Source organism: Vipera ursinii (genome assembly GCF_947247035.1).
Source record: "Vipera ursinii genome assembly, chromosome: 3".
Lineage (NCBI taxonomy): Eukaryota > Metazoa > Chordata > Lepidosauria > Squamata > Viperidae > Vipera > Vipera ursinii.
Window position 1 is genome coordinate 52,773,178 of NC_139516.1, and position 25,693 is coordinate 52,798,870.

The following is a 25,693-nucleotide window of genomic DNA, read 5'->3' on the forward strand; positions in this document are numbered from 1 at the left end:
TTGGAAAATCAGTGGACTGAAGATTACCCTGCAGCTAATAATATTTTCAATGAGTTGTGCCATTAATCCAGTGATGATCTCTTCAAAATAAATGATGGAATGGGTTAGGAGATCTGCAAAAGCTAATGCTGAGGACCATTACTGTGAAAAGAAGTACAGAGATTAAACCCTAACTTAGATAAACTAGCCATTTTTGTAAAAAAAAAATACACTGACCATGGAAAATTACAGTGGGGTATGATTAATTTCGCCTTGGTATTATGTGAATTCAGAATTCACTATTCTGCAAACCATGGTTTATAGTTAACTCATACCACTTGAATTGCTCAGGATCGTACTGTATGGAAGTAAGTGTACAGTGCTTTTATCCTCAGCAATGTTGTAGTGGGTGTGCTTAATACTGTAAGGCCATTCAATAAATTTCAAGCAGAAGTGAGCACCCTAAATTCTACCTACCAATAGTTGGCTTGTGTTTTGTTGCTTTGCACATGAAAAAGCTTTTATCAGTATTCCAAAAAATATATTGTATTGCTTTTTCCCCAAGATAAATAGTTGGCTTGGAAGAATACTATACGTATATGTTTCATGAGAAAAAAATGAGTTATCTTTGGAGAAATAGGCTAACATTTTACAGCACATTTTTGTGCTACAATTATTTAGACAAGTATCCTTGACAGGAAATACAACAGCACCCCAGATTACAAAATGCCTAAGGTTGGATTCAAACCGCCTCACTTCTCTTCTGTTTAGCAGTCTTTGTCTTGCAACACTCTGCTTATAAAGCATTGCGAGGAGAATATTACTCTTTGCTCCCTTGTGCTCATTATGCCATTTTTCCTTCACAATACTATCACATGAATTTATGATATTAAAAGTAAGATGCCAAGAAATTAGTGGTAAAAATGATCCAGTGTTTACTTATGCGCTTGGTGTGACTACCTCATGATTTGCACGTAGGAGTGCGAATTACGCATCCAGATTTCCTTATAGATGAAGTAAACATATGTGCTAATTTATCACATCTTCCCTAGCTAAATAATCAAGTAACAAGGAATAAGGAGTAACCTATCAGTGTAGAACCCACTGTCTGTATGTGCTAATTCCACACCATCTTTGTAGTCATCTGTGGATAGTTACATCAAACTTCTTTACCCTGTTTCTGTTTCTGCAACACCATTTCCTGGTGGCCTTTTACAGGGTCCTGAAGATGTGCTTGTGTTCCTGGGCACATGTGCAGGATTGTCAGAACCTTTACTGTACATGGTTATTTTAATTGCTGCTTGTTTAGTTTTTATCATAGGTGCTGGTAAAGCACTTAATTTTTGTTACTTTTTTGAACTGCTGCTAACTACCCAGAATCACTATGGTGAGATGTATGGTTACATAAATTGATACCGATAAAAGAAGCCTAGGGTTGAAATGAGGAGTCTTTTGTGTTCTCTGAGCATGTTTTCTTGCAGAGGTTTCACTATCTAAATTAGGTAACATTATTCTAGTAATGTTCTAGTAATGATGATGTCGCAATGCCCCCCTATAAATTGAATGAATGAATGAATGATAAATAAATAAATCCATCTATCTCTCCATCCATCCATCCTACTGTTCTGTGGGGAATGCAGGAACCATGTACTTATATTAAGGCAGACCTCTGGCCCTTTTAATTTTCCCCCCTCAAAATACTCTCAGAAAGAGTCCATCCTCATTGGTCTCATCTGCCAAACCCTTAGTGGACTTCAGAGCCCAAGTCCTTTTTCAAAGGGCAGCTCCAGCCTACAATGTCTGATTAAAATCCAGAACTGTCTGACAACTAATGTTTTAGTTCCTTCCTTCAGTGGTGTCATTGAAAAAGAGAAGATTGAATTCCAGTCCAAAGCTACATTGACAATATGACAACATACCTTTCAGCAAATTGGAAAGCCATGAGATTGATTCAACGGTCAAGATTTAGACATTGTCTTACCTGTGGTGGGGATTTAACTCCTGCAAGCATTGAAAAGACTTTTCTTCCCTCTTCTGGGCAGACCATTTTCAGTTCTTCTTGGCTCAATGACAGTAGCTGTCTACCATTTAAGATGCCAAGGGATTTAACTGTGCTGTTGAAATAACCAAAAGGTACATACATAATCAAATTAGTCACCCTTGAGGAAGAAAAGGGGGTTGGGCCCGATTCTCTATGCTTTGTTTATTAGGCCATGCTACAGTGCATCTTTTCTATTGGTGTTGAAAATAGACAATCTGGGTTTCTCAATTTCCAACCAACCATTCTCTGTAGTTAAGAGTTGAAAATTGCTGAATGACTGAGAACTGGAACATGGCCCTCCTGGTTCTGACACTTGATCTGTGAGCTTGTGTTTGACTGTAAATGTGCAATCTGGTATTTCCTGTATAAGTTAGTATTATCACACTCTCCTTGCTCTATTTTTGCTTAAAAGTAAATTTGCATTTATAGTTTCTGTAAAATATCAGCATCTAGAATTATATCTCCAGTTTGACATCTCTGGTCATAGTGATAGTATGATTGCTGCGATTAGTAGCTGCAGTACATCTGCAGGAATGTTAAGTGTCAAGGGACTAAACAGAGTTGAAAGTGAAGAAAGAGTTTACTACTCTACACAATTTTTCATCTCATAGACATCAAGCATTAGAATAGCCAAATCAGCCATGACTGGAATCAGATTTATTGGACTATTTATTACAGTAAAACCTACATCTTGGAAAAACCTTTTGTCCTGAGCCAAACTGTGACTTCTGCTGGTGAAGAACTTGGCTGGAGATCACTGAAACCTGTTGAAACCTGAATACAGAGGCAAAACATGATTTATTGGAAAAAGAGAATATTAATTGCTCAAGCTTCTAAAAGCCTATCTATTTAAAAATAAGTGTAATTACAGGCAATACGTTTCAACAACTGGGCTTGAAGATCTGAGTTTTTCCTTCCAGTTCTCAGTGGGTAGTGTGTGTGAAAGTATAATTAATACAAATTTACAGTAATCTCAAGTGCTGCTGCTAGATGCTTCAATTGTTTTTATAAATTTCTAGCATAATGACTCAGTTCCGTACTTACACATTGGTACAGCAGATTGAGAATGCCTGCTTTCACTAAATGCCAATTTAATTTCTGTGATGCCTCCCCAAAACCTAAGCATTTGGGATGAGACTTCTTGCTATTTATCCTCCATGAATTCGGAATTCAGGATATTTCTTAATCTGGATATTAAGAAGAATTCAGTGAGTGGACTTCCAATGAGATATAGCCAATAACAGCAATTCTGTCTGAAGAAAACTGAACAGCTGGTTCCAACAAAGTAGGCAGAGATGCCCCTTTCTCAGAGAACGTATACTTTTTCTGATTTTGTATCACATTGCCAATAGATAGCTGCTCCCTAGATATGTTTTAATTTTATATAGAAGGGGAGGAGTGATTATGTGAAATAACACCTAGCATCAGGCATCTGTTTCTGAAATGCCACATGACGCAACAGAAAATTGTACCTACTTGCTCTGGATTATATTCTTTACGTGTTGTCTGATCCTTAGGTTCCAGAATATTATTAGGAATATAGCCTTTCTCCCCCATGGCATTTCTGGCAAGCCACCATCTTTTTCTTTGGTCCAAAATCTAAAGAATAGGAGAGTTCAATAGAACAAAATAACAGAATAACAGAGTTGGAAGGGACCTCGGAGGTCTTCTAGTCCAGCCCCCTGTTCAGGCAGGAAATCTTATATCATTTCAGGAAAAATGGTTGTCCAATCTCTTCTTAAAAACTTGCAGTTTTGGAGCATCCACAACTTCTGGAGGTAAGTCATTCCACTGATTAACTGTTGTAACTGTCCAGAAATTTCTCCTTAGTTCTAGGTTGTTTCTCTCCTTGATTAGTTTCCATGCATTGCTTCTTTTCCTACCTTTAGGTGCTTTGAGGAATAGGTTGACTCCTTCTTCTTTATGGTAACCCCTTAGATATTGGAACACTGCTATCATGTCACTCTTAGTCCTTCTTTTCATTAAACTAGACAAACCCAATTCCAGCAGCCATTCTTTAAATGTTTTCACCTCCAATCCCGTAGTCATCTTTGCTGCTCTTCTCTATATTCTTTCTAGAGTCTCAACATCCTTTTTACATCATGTCAACCAAACTGGGTGCAGTATTTGAAGCGTGGCCTTACCAAGGCGTTGTAAAGTGGTATTAATACTTCATGTAGTCTTGATTCTATCCCTCTGTTAATGCAGCCTAGCACTGTGTTGGCTTTTTTTTTGGCAGCTGCAGCACACTGCTGGCTCATATTTAAGTGATTGTCCACTAGGACTCTAAGATACCTATCACAGTTACTACTATTGAGCAAGGTACCCCCTATACTATATTTGTGTATTTGGGGTTTATTGCCTAAATACAGAACCTTACTTTTTTCACCATTGAATTTCATGTTTTTATTGTACTGTTGTTGCTGTGGGCTGCCTAGAAGGGCGATTGTGTATGCTTTCTAAATAAATACATAAAGATGATTCCTGTGCCATTAGTACAAGTTCAGAACGACTAGTCTGATTGCCAAGTTTCATGATGCATGGCAGTAAACATTAAGAAAATGTTATAGGGAATGCTTGGCAAAGTTATGTGCTATTGCAAAGAGGTTATTACCAGTTGGGGTAAAGGTTATGAAGAAAAGTTTGGAGTTTGGGTAAAAGGCATCCTAAGGTCTACAGTAGGCCACACAACTTAAAGCTGCCAAGTTTGAAATCCATTGGTTTGCATTGTTCCTTTCAGATTCTAGTTCAAAAGCCTATGATAGGGGTAGGCAACCTTGGCTCTTTTATGACTCGTGGACTTCAACTCCCAGAATTCCTGAGCCATCATGGCTCAGCTTGGAAACCTCTCCCTTTCCCCTCAGCGTGGCTGGCTCAGGAATTCTGGGAGTTGAAGTTCACCAGCCATAAAAGAGCCAAGGTTGCCTACCCCTGTCCTAGACCTAGACCAGGGGTAGGCAACCTCGGCTCTTTTATGACTCATGGACTTCAACTCCCAGAATTCCTGAGTCAGCTATTCTGGGAGTTGAAGTCCATGAGTCATAAAAGAGCCGAGGTTGCCTACCCCTGGCCTATGAGAATCATTTGCAGCATTAATGACTTCTACACAAAGATGGGTATTCCAGACTTCAGTTCTGGTTTTATTTAATGATTTGAACTAGCTAGAAGCCACTGTTTTCTAGTAAGAATTATGATTAGAACTATCTTCTCCTTTTTGGTTCTTACTTTTTTGGTCTTTTATACCACTTAGAACTAAATACTCTGGTATAATTTACTCTCTTTCCTAGTCATGATTGGGCTGCAATACACTTTAATTACTTTGATGGTGTTTATGTAAAGAAGCAAGGTAGATTTTGATCCTATACAGGAAGACTAGAAAAGCAGCTTTGTTAGTCGTGTGCACTGTACTTGCCAAGAGATCAATCTACTAAAGGAACAAAGTTTCAGTCTTACCTCTAGTAGGTCCCCTTTTCTTACAGTGAGCTCTTGGGAATTCCGTGCATGGAAATCACACATGGCTTGCATGAGTTGGGGAGGATTGGAGGCCCTGAAGAGGAAACAAAACTGCCCTTGAGAACAAAAGTCTGGGAGATAATAATAATAATAATAATAATAATAATAATAATAATAATAATAATAATAATAATAATAATAATAATTTTTAATATACCGCCCTTCTCCCGAAGGACTCAGGGCGGTGAACAGGGCAGATATATATAAAAATACAAAAATACAAAAGTTAAAAGAAAATTAAACATATGCCCAACTAAAAACAGTAAATACATATATTAAAAATGACAATAAAAACCCAACCCATCCCCCATCAGGCCAGGCCGGCTTGTTCAAATAAGAATGTCTTCAGATCGCGACGGAAGGAGCGAAGGTCGGGCGCCATCCGGAGCTCAACCGGCAACCGATTCCATAGCTCCCCCTGGGGGCCACCAATCGACATTCTCTGAGCAGCCTGTTCTTCCTTTTTCCTTTTTTATGTAAAAAATACCCTTGAAAAGAGTTTGCCTCCTTGTTCTCTACATGGCCACATCCCTTGTGATGGAACATCTACTAGATTCTGCAAATGTGGGCCAAACACCTCAGCTGGGGTGGGCCTTTACAGGATTTGAGTAGCCTGACTCCCACTTCCCAAAGGCATCACACCTGGCAGATGAGAATATTATGGAGATCTTATGCCCCAAAGCAACTCTAGCAATAGCGTTCCGATAGACAGGGTCCTATTTCTTCATTTTTGCCAATTTCAGAGAAGTAATCGTTAATTTGTTTTAGCAAAAACCACAACATGGCATGTTAAAGACGAACGCACTGCTAAGTATGTTGAAGAACACATCATTTCAGTATAATTCGAAAGTATTGTATCTTGTTCTGTTTTTGTGGTATTTTTGTATTGTGGTATTTTTGAACTGATTTTTGTTCTTAAATATTTTAAGCAATTGTAAACCACCCAGAGTTGCTGGGAGATGGGTAACATATATATTTAATTTATTATTATTGGTCACATAATCAGCCAGGTGCTTAGACTAAATCTGACATTTTTGCCCACATCCCCAAAGACCTACAATAGAATAGGCAGGTGTTGTTTGATGGTGTTAAAGGTGTCACCACAGCCTCCTTTTTCCTTCTCCTTCTTTGAAAGCTGTGTCCAGACTACTTTTGTCAAAATTTTAACTGCTCTCTAATTCTTAATTGTATTTATTCCATTGTAACCTGAGTAGGTATGCTTGGAATGCAATTTCTAGAGTAAATTCGGTGCATGGAAATTCTATATGTCTGCCATTTTCTGTTGGAGTCAAAATAATTTTCATGTGGTCACATAGGTAAGTTTCATTCACCAGGAATATTTCCTGTATATCCACTAAAAAGTCTGGTAAAAGAACATACCCATCTGAAGAATTATTCTGGGTTCCATTTGCCTATAAGAAAATAATACAGCTTACTTTAAGTGAACTTAATCATAAGTACACATTAAACAATGTTTTAATAAACAAATGGCTTCAAATGTATGCAAAGACAATATGTCGTGCTATTTGCTTACATGTTTAAACTTCATAGGAATCCACTGTATTGGCAGTAGCAATAAAATTTTATCTGCTGGAGAACTGCATTGTTAGTAATGTGACAGCAGACTTTGCATTTTGATGATATAGTAAGCTTTTTCTTTGCAATTGCTAATTGACATACTGATTTGCAAATTATGGCAGCCTGGTTCTCTCCAAATATGTTGCAGTTCAGCTCCCATAAGGCTAGGCAGCAATATTTATGCTGCATTCATGACTATCTTCTATCCCAAGATACTGGGAGTTGCAGTTCTTATCTGTAGGCATTTACAGAACAGCTGAATGGTAAAAATGGACAGACATATAATGATTTGCTAAATGAGTATTGCCATGAGAATTAACATTGCCTTTGAACAATATATGAAACTATAAAAAATCAGGCTATTTGAGATGACATTGTGCTGACTTCGTATAGGGCAGGCAAGATACTACTTTTGCTTTACAAGCTCATGGCCAAGCATCTGCTCTCCATATCATGGCTCTCTCTTATACTGATTTTACTTCTGCTCTACCTGTGGTTGTCTGCCATTCACGAGTAACTCACCTGAGCCATATCATTAGGTCTCCAGGTAGACGTGGGAGGCACCCATCCATCTGAAAATGTGGGTATGTAGGGAGGGAAGGATTGTCCCTTTGGAAATTCTTCCCTGTGAGTAGGAAGAGAACTTATTGAGTAATAAAAATGTGGATCAAGCTACAATAGATCCAGATCATCAAAAGTGTTTCCTTCAGAATCTCTGTTACAAATCCACTTGAATGACAGGGTTACTGAAAATTATACAGTGAACAAAATGCAGGGATAGCATGGATTAACAAGGATAATTTCAATGAAGAAGAATCCTGCTAGATTTGGCCAAAAGTCCATTTTGCTTTCTTTGGCATTGGCTCTGCATGATGTTAATGGAATGGCTCTGGCTATAGCGTGCTATGCAATGGCTGGCATTCTGATTTGACCTAGTTTCCTATCACATTGAAGAAGCAAACTAATTGTGCAAGGCTTGACAACTCTTACCTAGTTTGATTCCAAGCAGTTCCCAAATTCTTCCAAATAATCTGCTCATCATAATTCAAGGAGCGCCTGAGCAAATTAATAGCTGCAGGTGTCAGCAATGGTAAAATTACTGTAGAGGCCAGATTCATCCTGGGACATCTGGACAAAATCTGAGAAGGAGTGAGAATACATGGGATTCAGGGAATGCAACATGACCATGTAATCGAGCCTCCGAGGACAGAAAGGCTTGCAAGGGGAAGTCACAAGGTTTATTGTTGACTTTGTTACGGTCCAGGTTTTGATTCACTGAATGCTTCTAAAGAGAGATAAAGTTCTTATTGTTTAACATTCAGAAGACACAGTATAGCTATACTTCCCCCCCCCTGTATATTGGAATTGTGTTTAGGAAAGAAAAAGATAAAAGGGTAAGAAATGTAGTATGGTTAGAAATGGAACATGAAGTTATCTGGATTATTTCTTGTATTCCACGAACGAGGCAGAGTAATTGCCTAAGCCCTAAGCCACACCCTGCCTGGAACCATCTACACCAGAGGTGTCAAACTGCTGGCCTGTGGGACAGACACATCATGGAGAAACCAAGCCCACCCATTGCCAGGAATGACGTTGCGAGTTTGACACCCCTGATCTACACAGACATGAGAAAAATGATTTCCACTTGTGTCTTTTTTTGCCTTCATAGATTTCCAATGTGTCAGGAAACCTCTTAGCATCTGGCCTTGGATAACAGCCATTTTGCATTTGTCATCTGTAGAAAATGAGGTATAAAGAATGCTGGGAAACCTTCAGGACATTTGCATTTTGGTTCTGAATATTAGAAAATATGATTGCTAGAGCATAGAGAACACCTATCTGAATTCTGGGGTGCCTAATTGATTTAGGGGGGAAAAATCCCTCTCTCTCTATGGTAACTACAGCCCAATATTATATGCACGAAGATGGAGAAACCCAGAAATACCCACAATGGAGGAGTTGACTGTGAAGATGATACAACTTGCAGAAATGACAAAGTTGAATGGTTTGATCAGTGACATAAGCAGAAACCATATTTACAAAAGATTGAAAACTTTTTATAGACCTTTTGTTGACAGTGGACAAAAACCAACATTTGATCTCTGGATCGCTTGATTAAAAAAGCTGAATATGGGAAGAAGGGAATTATATTATGCAATTCTAAATGGGAAAAAGTAATAAAAATTGTTTGCAATTGCTGCAAAGAAGATTGGAAGCTGCTGCTTCTTTTTTTCTTCTTCGTTTATCTGTACTGTTTCCAGCTCTTTATTTTTTTTCTAGTTTCCTTTTATATATTTTTCTTGTTTATCTTTTAATGATGTAAACACTTTCAATAAAAACTATATAAGAAAAAATGCTCTCTATTTACAAGTGAATCTTTAAAAAAAAAGACAATCACCAGAAACCTCTGGAATTTCTTGCTTGACTGCTGTACTCACAGTTCTTAGAGTGGAGAAGACGAGGTTGGTCAATTCAGGAGCACTTGGCTGTTGTATGGTTTGGTCAAGCTCCCCCTGCAAAAAAACAAGCACAGTCCCATAATTATTATTTCTACAATTTTGAAAAATCATTTCACAGATTGAAGAAGGAGGGAAGTAAACCATTAATTAGACCACATCAGGTTATGGAAGGGGACGCGGTGGCTCAGTGGGTTAGGATGCTGAGCTTGTCGATCAGAAGATCGGCAGTTTGGCAGGTCGAATCCCGAGTGCCGTGTAACAGAGTGAGCGCCTGTTACTCGTCCCAGCTTCTGCCAACCTAGCAGTTCAAAAGCACGTAAAAATGCAAGTAGAAAAATAGGGACCACTACGGTGGGAAGGTAACAGCATTCCGTGCACCTTTGGCATCTAGTCATGCTGGCCACATGACCATGGAGACATCCTTGGACAAGTGCTGGCTCTTCAGCTTTGAAATGGAGATGACCACCGGCCCCTAGAGTTGGAAATGACTAGCACGCATGTGCGGGGGAACCTTTCCCTTTACCTATCAGGTTATGGGCTATTTTTGTGCTTCAAAATAATGTTGACCCCTGGTGATTGCCTAGAGTCGACTACCTCCTGAAGTCTTCTTGGCAAAGGTTTGGAAGTGGTTTCCTCTCACCTTCTTTCTTGGGGAAGGGGGGAAAGAGAGATTGAGATTGAGATTGAGATTGAGAGAGAGAGAGAGAGAGAGAGAGAGAGAGAGAGAGAGAGAGAGAGGCTATACAGATTGGGAATTCTGGAAATCTCTATGCCAGCCATTAGGAAGATTGCAAGAGTGGAGAAGGAAATTGTGCTAGGTTTGATTAGATTCTGGGCATGGAACTGACAATGATGTGCCCTGGTGTTGGCAAATAATTTGATCCTCTAATAATCGTATTGAAGTTGCTTATTTAGCTAATGTTTAGTTCCCTTCTCAAAGAAAAACATGTATGGTGGATTAAAAATTAAACTGGGTGTGGGAAGCATATTCTGGACTGATACTTGGCTCTGGCCAGGGCTCTGATTCTTATAAAAGAAAAACAAAAACAGGACTTATCGTGGTCCTTGGCTGGAGAGTGTCCTAGTCACATATTGTGCTATGCTATCACATATTTTGGTTTAATACAGCATGTCTCAACATTTTTTTCACCTGTAGCCCTCTTTCAACCTTGTTTTCCTCCTGTAGTTCCCCTGTCCAAGTCCCATTATTGAACAGTAATCAATGCATTTTCTGGCATCTACAGGACAGTATTTGCAATATACACACTTTGCTTTTCTATGGCCCTATCAGTGCCCCCCTCTACATGTTTTTTTTCCACCTGTGACCTCCTTAAAATATCCTAGGGTATCCTAGGGTGCCCAGGGGACCGCTGATTCTCGGTTGAGAAGTGTGATTTAGTAAAGAGTATGAACGTAATTTGTAAATCAGGGTTTCTTGTGTACTTGTGTGATACATTTAACAAACCATCAATAAGCAAAACAAAATGGATTGGTATGATGTGCAACTCCAGCTAGTGAGTAATTACTGGGAACTTGGTCTCCTCTCCCCATTCACCAACAACACAATTTCAACTATTAGTTGGAGTTGCAGCATTTGGGGGAAGGGATGTTGGATGCTGCTAGGGCCCAAGCGAAGCTGGGAATGGCTTCTTTCCTTTTTCTAGCAAGGCCACCAGCAAAGAAAAATGAAGAAAGGCCATCCCTGGAAGAAAATGCCGTTTTCAAGGGCTGTTCATCTTGGTCTCCATTCTTCAGCTCTTTTTCCTCCACTCCCCTTTTCTTTATGGGAACCGTTCAGGAAGATCAGTTAACACAAAGATTAGGCTTACACAACACATTAACCCATAATTAACTGCATAATAGCTGTCAAATCAATTGTATTTCTTCGCCCAACATTCTGAACCATTAACAAAACAATACCAGCTAGATCTGGACAACAAACTAAAATAATCTCAGCTTAGTCCAGTTTATGACACAACTCTAGCTGTGGTATTGTTACCAGTAATTTCTTTTCTCCTTCCATTTTTTTTAGTAATAGAAACATAATACTGTATACATGAGCAAAAAAGGGGGGGAATCTTAACCCTCTCCCTTCTGTTCATTTCTCGAGACCTGCATCCAGCCATTTTAGCTGTCTATGAGAAAAAAGCAAACAGGTAGAATGAGATAATTCAGATGTGAACAATCAAAACTGGAAAGAATTTTGGTGCCCCAACCTTGTGGAGGAACACAGCAATGGTATTTATGAAATAAAGAAATTGGAGGAAATGATGGGAGGTAACAGTCATGTCACATTTAGGGTCTTAAGATCAAATTACAGGAGATAAAAAAAATATTAGAAAATTAATTTAGTGAGTGACTTTTTGCAATAGATACCAGGCAGAGGAATTGATCTGTTTATGGATGATAGGAAAGGGTGAAGATAATGTTTAGGACCCTTTACTAATCCAGATTGTTCAAGTTGTTTTCACTGGGGAATAATTCTAGTGATTGGGAAAAGGTTCTGTTCCAAATTACACAGAGTATCAGTCTGGACTACTTTCCCCATCCTGTTTATCAGGTCTATTCAAGCGTGCAATCACAGCTTTCTGATAAAGCATAGCCTTTATTTGCCCTTCCAATAAAGTCAGATCTGTATCATTTGTGCATCATGCTTGAAAGCATAAATGTGCCTAGAATTTTAATTGCGATTTAACTGAGACTTTCTTTGGGAAACATTTTTCATCTGAAAAACTGCATTAAATATCAACAAGCACATACAGTACATTTAGATTCTCCATACAATTACATCTGGTGAATAGATAGGTACCTTTATAATCTTTCTCTAGTTTCCTACGGTAATTTCTTATCTGACTACCATGATTTTTTAATTAGTTAAAATATTCCTAAATTAATTCAACAGTGGCAATAAACAGCTACGACTAAACAGAATGGAGCTCTTTGTGCTGTTGCCCCAGATATTTCGTGCTGTGGAATTCCTGAAGAGGAGTTCTTCTAGTAGGAAATGTAGCCAACTGTATTGGCAATAGAGAAATTTCTGCCAAGGTCAAAGAAGTTGCAAACCTACCAGCAAATTGAAACTGTACTTGACCTTCTGGAAGCATTCTCCAAATTCAGATTCTGAGGGCAGTGCTGCTGAACCAGAGAGACACATTAGCAAAATAATCCAGAAGATAAAAGACAACAAGGCTATGGACAGGTATCTCCACATGCAGGACTTTCAGGTCTGATAGAGGTTGCACACTATCATACCTGAATGTTAAATGCGTGCACGTGCGCGTGCGCGCGCACACACACACACGGGGGAATAATCAGATTTGCAATCCTGTTAAGTCAGAATAATCAAAACATAATGTTAAATAAACTAATTTAATTCCAACTTTCTTACTTAGTTAAAAAGCAGTCTAAATTCAAAGATTTGCTATGAATGAGTTCAGTGTAATATATAAAGCACACTTTTTATACGCAAGAAAATTATATGAAACCCTATTTGATAAGATATACCACTGCAGCATTCAGAGAAACAAAGCCCATCGGATTTAAATTGTATGGATCTAGACACTATCTTATAATCTGGATATTTTGTGTGGACTTTTCAATAAAAAAATGAACTTCTGTTTATGGTTTTGATAATTAGATAGGATATATTATAAAAAAAAGAGTCAGGATTTATCCTCAGAGGGAGGGGGAGAGAGAGGTGGGGAGGGAGAGGTCTGTTTATAATTGTACTTATAACTGCTGTAAAAAGATTGGAAGCCTCTTCTTTATATATTTTTTCTTCCTTTTCTATTTTTCTGCTACTCTTTTTCTTTAGTTCCCCCCCTCTTTTGCTTTATTTCATTTTGTTAGTCTTATTCTTAAAAATTTGTGCTTGAAAATTTCGATACAATTGTTTAAAATTTTCAATAAAATTATACAGTAAAGTGTATGGATCTAAAACACAATCAGTATTCAGATATGAAATTGATGATCTAAAAAAGTAGAACCTATCATTAAAGTGTGTCTCCATAACAGAGGATTGATGCACAGTCAATAGAACACCAATGTCTTATAAGTGAACTAGGAAATCTTAAGTGATGATGGGATACAAAAATATGATCACAGATTATATAATAATATTCAGGAAATTGAAAAACCAGACAGGCTGTATATAACCCCAAAAGGATATCTCAAAAATAGACAGAACTGATGATAATAGGGCAAATGAACTTCACACATATCTATGTTGGCTCTTAAATTAAACCTTCTCTAGTGTGAGATGACTAGAATTTACCAAAAGAGTTTGAGATTATGGTAGAAAATCAAAGCCACGAGTGAGTGAATTAATTAATTGATTGATTGATTGATTAATTAATGAGGCAAAATCTATAATTAAGGAAGGAACCCAATTTCCAGGATTGTAATGTCCTAGGAATTAGGTAATTCAGTAAAAATGATTGGCAGTAAAATTGTTCCTGACTAAATGCATATCCTATTCAAAAGTCCACTAGTCACTATGAAGTTCGGAGGAAAGAGTTTTTTAGCGTGTTTCATATTGCTTGTTCCTTTGTATCTTTTCTCTCTTGTTCAGAATACTCTGAAAAGAGACTGTCCCTTAGATCTGTGCAAAGCTTCAGTTCAGAGACTTGAATCAAAGATAGTTTGGATCAGAATAAGTTAATGCCCCCTCCCCCTTTTATTTTCCAGGAGACCGTGGAAATTTAGAAATTCACAATTGCCCACTTGCTACTCTCTTTGGCAGTGTTACCTTGATTGCTATCACTTTCTTTTTTCTTTTTCTTTTTCTTCTTGTCACTCAGGGGGGTGCTCTTTTGTACTTTTCTTGCAAAGGATTCAATATCATCTAGAACATGGTTCAGGATCTCCTGTTCGCAACAGAGGAACAAAAACCGAGTTCAAATACTGTATTATTGAAAGCTTATTTTGGTGGTGGGGGGACCACTAACAGTGTACATTTTTCCTGCCATTCAGAGATTTAACACTGAGATTATGCTTTCAACTTAGTGATGGTTTAATTTACTTCACTTGGTTCCTTTCCTTGATCTGGGAAAAAAAACACTCATAAAGAAGCAAAATTAATTAGCTGTAAAGAGACATTTTCAATCATTTAAATGTTATTGATCTCCAGATCAAAGAATCTCTTATTCTGGCTTGTAATCCTGGCTTCTAGCTAAACATCTTCTTAGATCTTGACTATCTTTCCAGACAATTTCTAGAAATTCTTGTCATGCTTTGTTAGAAGCTGTGCTTCATGATTACAATCTCTGTTCATCAAAAAAATTACATTCAGACTTTGTACCAACCACAATAGCTCCTATACTCAAACAGGAGATTTCCAGTTGGGTTTGGACTAAAATTCACATACTCTCCAGACAATATGATTAACCTAAGGAGTTGGGGAGTTCTAATTGCAAATAAATTGGGAGATATCTTCTACAATGCAGTTTTCCAAACTATGCAGTTTTCTTGCCCTACCTGTTTAGATAACAACATCCTGCTCTCCAGTTGCTACCCTCTCGATAGAGAAATACATTTTAGTGTGGGGCCAGCAGAGAGAGGGTATCCAAGAAAGAATGGAGTACTTACAATTTCTACATATTTATCCTGCGACATCGGGGAGAGTTTAGCATCTTCTTGATGTGTTTCATACTTCTGCTGCCAGTCAAATTGCCGTTCACCTTCTACAATGTTCAATAATCAGAATCAATAATGACCCAGCTAGCTGACTTTCCATTTCAATTCCTTGCCCCAAATATTTGTACCCCAGCTGCTTCTAAAAAGGATACCAAGGGTGAAAGAGATAGCTGTTGTCACATAATGAATGGCTATCACTTAACACTGAATGTCTTATAATGGAGGTGGGGGAAATTCATTCCTAGTTACTGTTACAGTACTAAATCTTGGCTTCTAGATCGTAGGCTAAATCTAGAAGAATACCCAAATTGCAATCTTGAATGTTTTTTATCTAAATTTCCATTCCCTTTTTGGCTTTTAACTGAATAGAAGCATCTCTTTCTGAATTAAGCTTGAATTTCTTTGTCATTTTACCCATCACTGACAATGGATTTTAACAGCTTCCCTGATTTTTTTTAAAGGAAATATATTGCATATTACTGGAGGCTATCAATTTACTGGTGATAACCAAATCTGATCTTTCCAGAACATTTATCCCAATAATTTCATGCATATATTGAAAAGCAGTGGGAGATAAGATAGAATATTGAGGAAAATTACAAGCAAATGGCCTATTGTTGAGCAATAGGCCTTGAAGCACTAGACTACAGGTCTACTGTATTCACCATACAGAGCATCCAAAATTGGAAACAGTCCAAGAACAATTCAAGCCTATTATATATCTATCCCATGTAAATAATCTAATTCTCTCCTTTGGTCATATTTCCATGTACTGTAAATTATGACAATAGACATTCCCTCCCTCCCTCCATCTTTTTCCTTTATTTAGCTAATGCATGTCTTCCATTAGCAGGCAACATTCCAGCAAAAAGGAATTATACAGTTACCACTGAATTCTGTGTAGTGTGGTTCCATGTCCCAAGGAGAATCCTGAGGAAATTGTTTGGTGTTGCCAATGTAAGATGCTCTGCTCTGCTGATTCAACATGTTCTCCAAGTTCAACCTAAATTATAATAATAAACTTACATCATCATCATCATCATCATCATCATCATCATCATCATCATCATGTCTTGAGGTAACCAATAAAGCATCTGGAATAGAAAGTTAATATTGAAGATGTCCAACTCTTCTGTTACCTGAGCATATCATGATTCTGACGTTCAGTTTTCCATTCCTCAATAGCTTTCTGAATTTTCATTTTCAACAAGTCAGCCTAAAAGAAAGAAGAAGCAATTTCCAGGTCTCTCTGGATTCAGACCTGCTTTAAACTGGAATGGTACTGTTATTGTCTGATACAAATTGTTCTCCGTCACTATGACTATAAAAAAGATGTTGAGACTCTAGAAAGTGTACAAAGAGCAACTAACATGATTAGGGGACTGGAGGCTAAAACACATAAAGAACGGTTGCTGGAATTGGGTATGTCTAGTTTAATGAAATGAAGGACTAAGGGTGACATGATAGCAGTGTTCCAATATCTCAGGGGCTGCCACAAAGAAGAGGGAGTCAAGCTATTCTCCAAAGCACATGAAGGCAGGACAAGAAGCAATGGATGGAAGCTAATCAAGGAGAGAAACAACCTAGAACTAAGGAGAAATTTCCTGACAGTTAGAACAATTAACCAGTGGAGCAACTTGCCTCCAGAAGTTGTGGGTGCTCCGATACTTGAAGTTTTTAAGAAGAGACTGGACAGCCATTTGTCTGAATGGTCTCCTATACCATTTCTTTCACAGAAATGAGCAGGGGATTGGACTAGAAGACCCCCCAAGATCCCTTCCAACTCAGTTATTCTGTTATTCTGTACTATCCTATGGCAACAGAAGCACTGCAGAACATTTCCTTTGGCTAACCTTTTGATAATTATGCAGGATGTAGGACTCATACCTGAGCAAATTATTTCCCACTCTTATAAGATAATAAGGGGCTAATTTCTTTTTGCTATTCACCTTATGTTAAACTCTAGGAAGAGAGTATCCATTAGGACTTGGACTATGGAAGCTTCCTCACATGTTTATTAAAATCTGACAATCAGTGTCTTCCTGCCGGCGGGGAACAATTTCCTAACTCTCCTAGTGCCATAGATCCAAATGAGATTTGGTAGGACTGCTATTTTTTTAAGCAAAAGTGTCAATTTCAGATATATTGCATTATGGATTTCAGATTATTATGCAGATTATGCAGTTTGTCTTTAGGCTGGAGGAGAGAGATTTTTCCATGGACCGGAAGGTGAGTGGTTTTGTGTGCTGCCTGCATCTCGCAGATGGGGCTTTGCTTGTTTGTGTGGACCGGTTGCTGGCATGCCGTGGCCCGGGGGACCCCTGCTCTAGGCCACTTTCAGGTCTGTCCCCTCCAAATTAAGGACATGCTGTAATTACCCCAATCTGCTCGCATTGGAAGAGCAAGATACTAGTTTTCTGCTGGTTCAGTTCTTTCACAGAAATGGCCAAGATGGAGTTGTAAATACAACAGTTAAGGATGGAGACACATTCCTGGATATCTTCCAAGGAATAGCAGTCCAGCTCTTCCTGTAGGCAAAAACAAACAAACACACAGAATGTAGTAGAAAAAACCATGCTGCCGCCTTCCTGGTCTGAAGAAAAGAACACAACTTTTTATGCCAACAATCCATGAGGAACAGTAGTTACTTGATACTCCTTGGGATTTTACATGTCTTATATAATAGCAGTATGATGGCCACTGTTCAGATATTTAGCCTTAGATGTGAAATAAAGTATACAGAAGCTTTGTTTACCTCAGCTTCTATGTCCGTCAGCAACAATTTGTTCTCCTTGATCTGCAAAAGCATGTCTTGGCCCCACACTTGGCTTTGGGCATCCATCATTTTGAGTCGCTCAATACAATTGTCCACATTGTTGATTTCTTTGCCATCAATAGTACAAGTCAAAAGATGCTGTGGATCAAATATGGACTTTAGTTCTTTAGTGCATAATCTGAGTGTATATGTAACTGTTGTGAAAGGATCAGTCCATAAGAGGCACTAGGAAGTACTGTAATGAAGGACCATCTGTGCTGCATATATAGCATATGCTGTTAACTTTAATTGCTTCAGTTTATTAAACAACAAAATCTTTCAAATGATTAATTTATGGTGGGAATTTTGTTCAACAGATGCAAAGTATAACTCATTAAATTAGGTAGATAATCATTAATTACACAACGGTTTAATATTTACAAGTAATTCAGAGTTGTTATGTTACTGTAAGAAAGAATGGAAAAATATTAAACATTAAAGGTAGGGAAATTAATATTCCATCTGCAGGAAAACAGTTCTAAATTTATCTGATTAAAATTCAGGTGATCAATCAGTTAGATATTAATCACTGAAAGGATATAAGCTTCTAATGCTGAAATTCAAAATAACTTCCTGTCAGAAGAAGAGGCCCCAGTCTCTTGCAGATATTCAGACCAATGTGTACCAGGAGAAGTGAGTTCCCACCTGTGGCTGTATGTATGTAACATGCTTAACCAGGCTAATTACATGGGGCTGCATTCATCCAACATGAAGCCTAGATGGGGTGTGGGGTTGAATAGCATAATTTGAAAAGCAAGACTGTCTGGTTGGTTTGGGCTTCAGTATATTATTAAAACAAAATGAAGTCATCAAATTAATCAAATTGCGTGAATACAGCGAATAATAGGGTTTGTCCTAATTTATCTTCATTCATCTGGATGCGTGAAGGCAACCTCTGAGCGTACAGGTAGTCCTCCACTTACCACTATTTGTTTAGTGACTAAAGTTGTGATAGCACTCAAAAAAGTGACTTACAACCAGTTTTCACCCTTATGATCATTGCAACTTGCCAACATGATCAAAATTTGGCTGCTTGGCAGCCACCATGTATTTACAAAAATTGCAGTGTCCTGGCGTCATATGATCACCATTTCCAACATTTCCAACAAGCAACGTCAATGGGGAAAGATGGATTCACTTAACAACCGCATGATTTACTTAAGGCCATTGTGATTTTAGCAACAGAAGTTGTGGTTGTAAATTGAAGGCTACCTGTACAATGAAGGCTGTAAACTTACTAATTTATGAATGAATGGTAAACTGAATATGTGTAAGTTAAGGATGTTATTTAATGCTGAGTTTCTGTTCTTCCCCATTCTGTAAAATCATTTAACAGGTTAAGACCAGAGAACTGGTAAAGAAAAAGCCATGGGAAGCACAGGATTATGGAGTCCGACAAAATCTTGTCAAGCATCATATTTAACTCTACATGCAACGCAGGAAGCTCAGCATCAGAGCATTTTGAACCAATGGCCAGGTAATCTCTTCTTCAAGAAGATCAGCACAAAAGGACCCAAAATTCTTTCGTCGAGCAATGGGTGAGGCTTATGTAGAGTATAACAGAAAAATGCAACTGAGCAGAATGTTAGGGAACTTTCTGTGCTTCCAAAGTTTTTTCCTACCTCCACCCGATCCCGGACGTCATGCTCAGCCGTCATTATAGCTCTACTGTACTCTTTCCTCTGACCTGTGAGAGGGAGGAAAAAGGCAGAGTTCAACTCTAATTTTTGCTTTAAGTATTCATTAGGATGGCAATCAGATCGTAGTTTGTAGTGGGTACCCAAAACCTCAGAGAAAGTTTATGTCCTGGAGGGCAGGGGAAGGCAGGGTTTGGTTCTACATGTCTTGGCTTGTCCAGGACCGCTTTATGTGCCAATTATATGGAATTAATAAGAGGAGAGGGTTGTTTCTTTTTACATCAGAAAAAATAACAGAAGGAAATGGGGAAGCTTCCATTCTCTAAAGTAGTTTATGCATAAGAGTCAGCTGATATTCCTCTCTTCAATGCAGAGTAAGAAAGTACGTGGCATAGGGCAGGGGTGTCAAAATGCCAGACCATGGCAAAACTGCGCCCACCCCATTGCCGGCAATGGAAAAAAAGTCATGATACATTGCGATACGTCACATGACATTGCAAGTTTGACACTCCTGGCATAGGGCCTGGTTACTTGAGGGACCACCTGTTTCCCATATTATTTTCCTGGATGCTCTGATTTGGCTAGGTTGGCAATCTTTGGGTACCTTTGATTAAACATTGCCATCTGTTGGGACCTCAGAAGCACAGCTTCTCTGTGGAATGAGGTTCACATGTCCCCATCACCACCATACTGGTGTTTCAAAGGCCTCTTTTCCCAGACCTTTGGCAATGAGGTTTGGCATCTCTTTTCTTCCATTTTTTTTTGTCCCTATTTGGGTTTGCTTTCTCTTTTTCTTCCTCTTGGTTTTCTGTTATTTTTGTGCTCTTCCCTTATTTTTAAATGTTTTCAACAATTTATAAACCATCCAGAGTCAGATTTGGTAGTTAGGCAGCATATAATTAATAATAAATTAATTAAGGACCCAGATTGTTGGGGGCAATAAGCTGACTTTGTAATAATGCCGCTTGGGCCCCCCCGAAAGTCCTAATAATAAGTAGGCATATACAAAGAATGAAGGCTACTGCTAAGCTTGTAAGCCGCCCTGAGTCTTTGGAGAAGGGCGGGATATAAATGGAATTAAAATAAAAAAATAAATAAAATAAATGACTAGGCAAGTCATTAGATACACAGCTGGAATAGTAGACTGGACTCAAGCAGAACTAAAAGTCCCAGATAGCAACATCAGAAAAATGACAATGTATCGTGCCCTTCATTCAATGTAGCGTTGTCAGATTTTATTTACCAAGGAACAGAAGTAGGCATGGAATATTGCAAGTATATCAGATGGCTGAAGAAATAAGAAGGGCATTGGAAGAATAATTGATACGACAGTGAAGAAGATGCACTGAAGCTAGCATACAATGAAGGCTTACTGAGTACTGGAGAGATCAAACTGCCCTGCAAGAAAGACCAAATGAAGAATAGAAAAGAGCCATGGCAAGGCAAATTATTATTAAAAATGGCAGACAAAACAGATAACAAGATCTGGCAATGGATAAGAGCAGGAAAGTTGAAGAAAGAGACAGAGGGATTAATTCTGGATGCTCACGACCAAGCCTTAAGAACATACGCATATAAAGGCAGAATTGAGAAGACAGAAGACAGCCTTGGCAAAGAAGTTGAAGAAACAGTGGACCATCTGAAAGAAGATTGCACAGACTGACTACAAACAAGGGCATGACCAAGTAGCAACAATGCTGCATTGGAATATCTGCAAGAAATTTGCTCGCAAGCAAGGTGGGACCACAAAATAGAGAAAGCAGTACAAAATGAAGAAGCCAAAGTGTTCTGGGACTTTAGAATTCAAGCAAACAAGCACCTGCCACATAACACTCCAAACGTAATAATTGTGCATAAAAAAAGACATAAAACATTGGGATAGTAGGTGTTGCAGTATCTGGAGACAGCAGAATAGAGGAGAAAGAACGGGAGAAAATCACAACGTACAAAGAACTGCAAATAGAACAACTGTGGCAAAAGAAAGCACAGATAGTACCAATAGTACTAGATACTTTGGGTGCAATTCCAAAACATCTGGGGCAAGACATGAACACCATCAGCACTGACAAATCACCCTTAGTCAATTGCAAAAGGCAGCTTTACTTGGGACAGCTTGCATCCTAAATACCTTTAATACACCAAACAACATCTGCCTATCCCAGTTCCTAGGGAAGGACTTGATAGGTAGATAAAATACCAGGTCAAGTCTAAACATCTAGTTGACCATCATGATCATGATCATGATCATGATCATGATCATGATCATCATCATCATCATCATCATCATCATCATCATCTTCCCTCTAGGCCAGACATGTCAAACACAAGGCCCGGGGGCCAGATCCGGCCCGTGAAGTGGTTTCATGCGGCCCACGAAGCCATCCTGGAAACAGTGAGGGAACGGCCCCCACTGCCTTGGCCCTGGCCCAGAGACCCTCCTCCTGCCAGAGACCCTCAGATCTGTCCCACTCCTGCCCAGGCCCCCATAGGCACCCTTGATGTGAACGATACAGAGCTGGCCATGCCCACCCAGTAGGCCATATGCACTTTAGCCACACCCACCCAGTAGGCCACGCCCACCCAGGCCACACTCACCCGGCCCCCTGAGGGCAACCGCAATGCTGATGCGGCCCTCAATGAAATTGAGTTTGACACCCCTGCTCTAGGCTATTTCTTGGCATAAATACATAAATACTTGTACTCCTATACAAGAAAGTAGACAATGTGCAGATGATAGCTACAACTTCATTTTAGGCCCCTAGGATGTGATTCCATCTGAATGATCTGGAAAGAGGAGAGTAGGCTATCCTTACGGTAAATGGCTTTGCCACTTGGCCTGGATAAGCTATTGTCTCTGTTGAAATGAGTTCCAGTGTCACTGTGGAGAAAAGAAAACAAGGCACATGGATTTAATTGTTTTAAAAGGTCTGCTATATACTCCCTTATATCTCAGTTATCCCCCACTCCCTGCTCTGAATCAAGACTTTTAGTAAGTCCCAATAATAATTTTTTTTTGATTCTGAACAAAATGAAATGATCTGCTCTTGAGATGTGAGCCAAATCTCATTTAAAAATGTCTGTAATCAACAGCATCCAAATCTTTTCTAGAATCTGTGTCTAGAGAATAGTTTGTTGTGGCAAATTCTCATTAAGATTGAAACATATAGACTTACTTGCAATAAGCACCATACCTATGGCTGAAGCGATCTTCCATTCTGAATTCAGATCCTACAAATTATATGCCTATTAAAATGCTTGCCAGTTGTGTTCACCAGCAGTTTCTAGCAGAGATGAATAGCCATATAAATTGGATAAATAAATAAATAAATAAATAAATAAATAAATAAATAAATAGTATTCAAGATCTGCATTTTAGCAAACATTTCTGCTACTGTGATTGAAGCATTATATTTCTTTTCAACATTCTAAATAGCCAGACCATAACCCAAATTTAATCATAACTGTAGAGAATAGCACATTTGCAGGGGTCTGGTAGCACAGCCAAATCATCTGACCTAGCCCTGGTCATTAATCTGACTGGTAGCAGGTCCCACACTTTCATGTTCCCAAATGTTTGGGCATATGGCCTAGATTTTAACTGGAGATGCCAGAGATAGCTTCCAGGACTTCCTGTATGCAAAACCTGTTATTCCTACCAAGCTAAAAATCCCAAGATAGTCATTCCCTTTGATAGGAAAAAGAAAAAACAACCACAACCCACCAAGGAATTTGTTTTGTGTGCAGGTAATTTTAAAGCCTTCTTCATTGTATTTTCTACTAACACCAGCGCCATCCATGTTATTATGTCTTCCCTTTCTACCCGAGACCTTTCACCCTTCTTAAATTATTGTAAAGAATAAAATTATTGTAAGATAAAGATACCCTCCAGCTGACTAGTTGGCTTTCTTCTCTGTCAGGATTTTTTAAAATGCTTTTTAAAAACTTTTGCAAATTTCCTCATCTGGCCAATCGAAGTGGAATTCCCAGGTGGTCTCCCTTCCAGTTAATAATCTAGGCTACCTGGCTGAGCTAACTAAGACTAGCCAAGATCCATTAAAGGTTATAAAGATCGACATTGTTTGGCTCTACTTATGAACAAGCGAACTTGAGAAATCAGTGCTATTATTCTATCCACAAGAGGGGAGGGGAGTAGGATTTAGCAAAGCAGCTTACCTTCTGAAGTGTGGTGGTAACAGGTGGTCTGATAGAACAAACACAGGATTTCCCTTAGCTGAACGCAGATTCAGGAAAAAGGCCACAGAAAGAGTTGTGTCTATGCCTAGAACATGGTTTCAAGTTCAGACTTTGCCCCTCTGTCTAAAGGAGCATTAATACACCGAATAAAGGGAAGTATTCAGAGAGTGACGGGGCGAATTAGAGGCATTAAAGTTTCGATGCTGCATGACGCAGAGGCCACACCTCTGCCCTTTGGTCTCTTCTCTGCACAGATAAATCGTCCATCTCCTTGTGTGCTGGTCCTACCCCAGCTACTGGAGAGTGGCACAGCCCTTGTTTCACAGAACTGACACTTGTTTGTGCCAGTGGGCACTGCTGTTTTTATATAGTTTTATTAAAAAAAATTAAAAAAAAGATTAAAAAGTAAAACAAGCTGACACAAAGTTAAGAAAAAGAGAATAAAAAACCCCAAAGAGAAAGCTAAAAGGGCAAGAAAGAAAAAAAAAGTACAAGAAAAATAGGAAAGAAAGAAAAAGACACAAAGAAGTAGCTTTCAATCCTGTTTACAGCATTTATAGGTTCAATTATAAATTTTCCTTGTACTCTACGATGATCACATACTCTTTTCTTTCTATAATCTATCCTGTTTAATCATCAAAACCATAAATCATAACTTCCTTTTTTTTCTGATTTGTGCAAAAAGTCTATAAGGGTTTTCCTGTCAGCAATAAACATAAGTATTGTTTTGTCTCTGATCAAAGAGGTCAATTTAGCCATTTCAGCAAGTTCCATCCTTTTCACCAACCGTTTCTCCATTGGGGGTATTTTTCCATTTTTGTGCATAAAACAATCTTGCTACAATGGCACTGTTCTTGAGGCAGTGAGGTTTAAGTCCTCATGTTAAGTCGGGTTGTCGGGATAAAATGCTGTTCAATTGAATTTGTCCCTGAGCATCTTTGATCTGATCCTTGGACTGGTGTGGGAGTCTCATGATTCATGGTTAACCATTATACCTGCAATGGCCCATTCGTTGACAACCATAAATCATTATGAGCATATTGCACCTGACTTGCAGATCCTTTATTGACTGCTGTTGTGTTCAAACTATTAGCATAAGTTATAAAGCACCATATAGCTTGGCCTCAAGCTACTTCTTATGAGTACATTGTCAATTAAGCATGCCAAGTCATGATAAACTCATGGCAAAAATTGTGTCCCCCGAAGAACACTATGAAACTGGAACAATTAAGCACATTTTTAAGCTGCCTTAATTGTGGGCTAAATATGAGATGTAGGCAATAACACTGGGATGTGTCAAATAAGAATTGTTATCAATGCACGCTTGTGCTGCAGTTAGGAGGATTCAAATATGAGCCAATAATGTTTTCTAGAGTTATCCAACCATTGTTATATGAAAAATAACAATTATGAAGATAAGCTTTATATCTTTTCAGTGATGACTGGATCATTTTGTATTGCTCTGTTGCCAGCCTGGTGAGATTGAGTCACAGGTTCTTTTGGGTTCCACAACAGTAGAAGTACTTAAGGTTTTATTCCAAGGTGGTTTAAAAAAAAATAACAAAGCCACATAGCATGGGACAGCAATTAAATAATATTAAAACAAGATAATAATTAAGCAAATTTAAAAATACAATAAGTCAAGAACACTTTATATCCTTTCTGACAGGCAAGGAACTCTGAAGAGATGATGGCAGGTGGATTCCTTCAAAGCCAGAAATTGAGCAGCACTCATTCAGTCAGGTCTACATCTAATCCCATGTGGGTTTTTTATTAGCTTATTAAGCCCACTTGCTTTTCAATGGTTTAATCTCAATAGGCCATCTCAAAGTTGAGGAGCATC

At 38.6% G+C, this 25,693-nt stretch overlaps 1 protein-coding gene across 1 annotated transcript; it reads right to left on the reverse strand.

Annotated features, from left to right (window-relative positions):
* Positions 1-1,191: 1,191 nt before the first annotated feature.
* Positions 1,192-22,870, reverse strand: EPS8L3 (EPS8 signaling adaptor L3; the record flags this gene model as incomplete). The annotated part of the gene is made up of 19 exons (XM_083360217.1): positions 1,192-1,221; positions 1,961-2,093; positions 2,709-2,794; positions 3,497-3,619; positions 5,474-5,567; positions 6,914-6,945; positions 7,634-7,736; positions 8,102-8,250; positions 9,550-9,624; positions 12,638-12,702; positions 14,318-14,435; positions 15,157-15,251; positions 16,092-16,207; positions 16,344-16,420; positions 17,583-17,732; positions 17,960-18,118; positions 19,642-19,706; positions 22,470-22,534; positions 22,830-22,870. 19 exons carry the CDS (start codon positions 22,868-22,870, stop codon positions 1,192-1,194), a joined length of 1,776 nt encoding a protein of 591 aa, XP_083216343.1.
* Between the last annotated feature and the right edge of the window lie 2,823 nt (positions 22,871-25,693).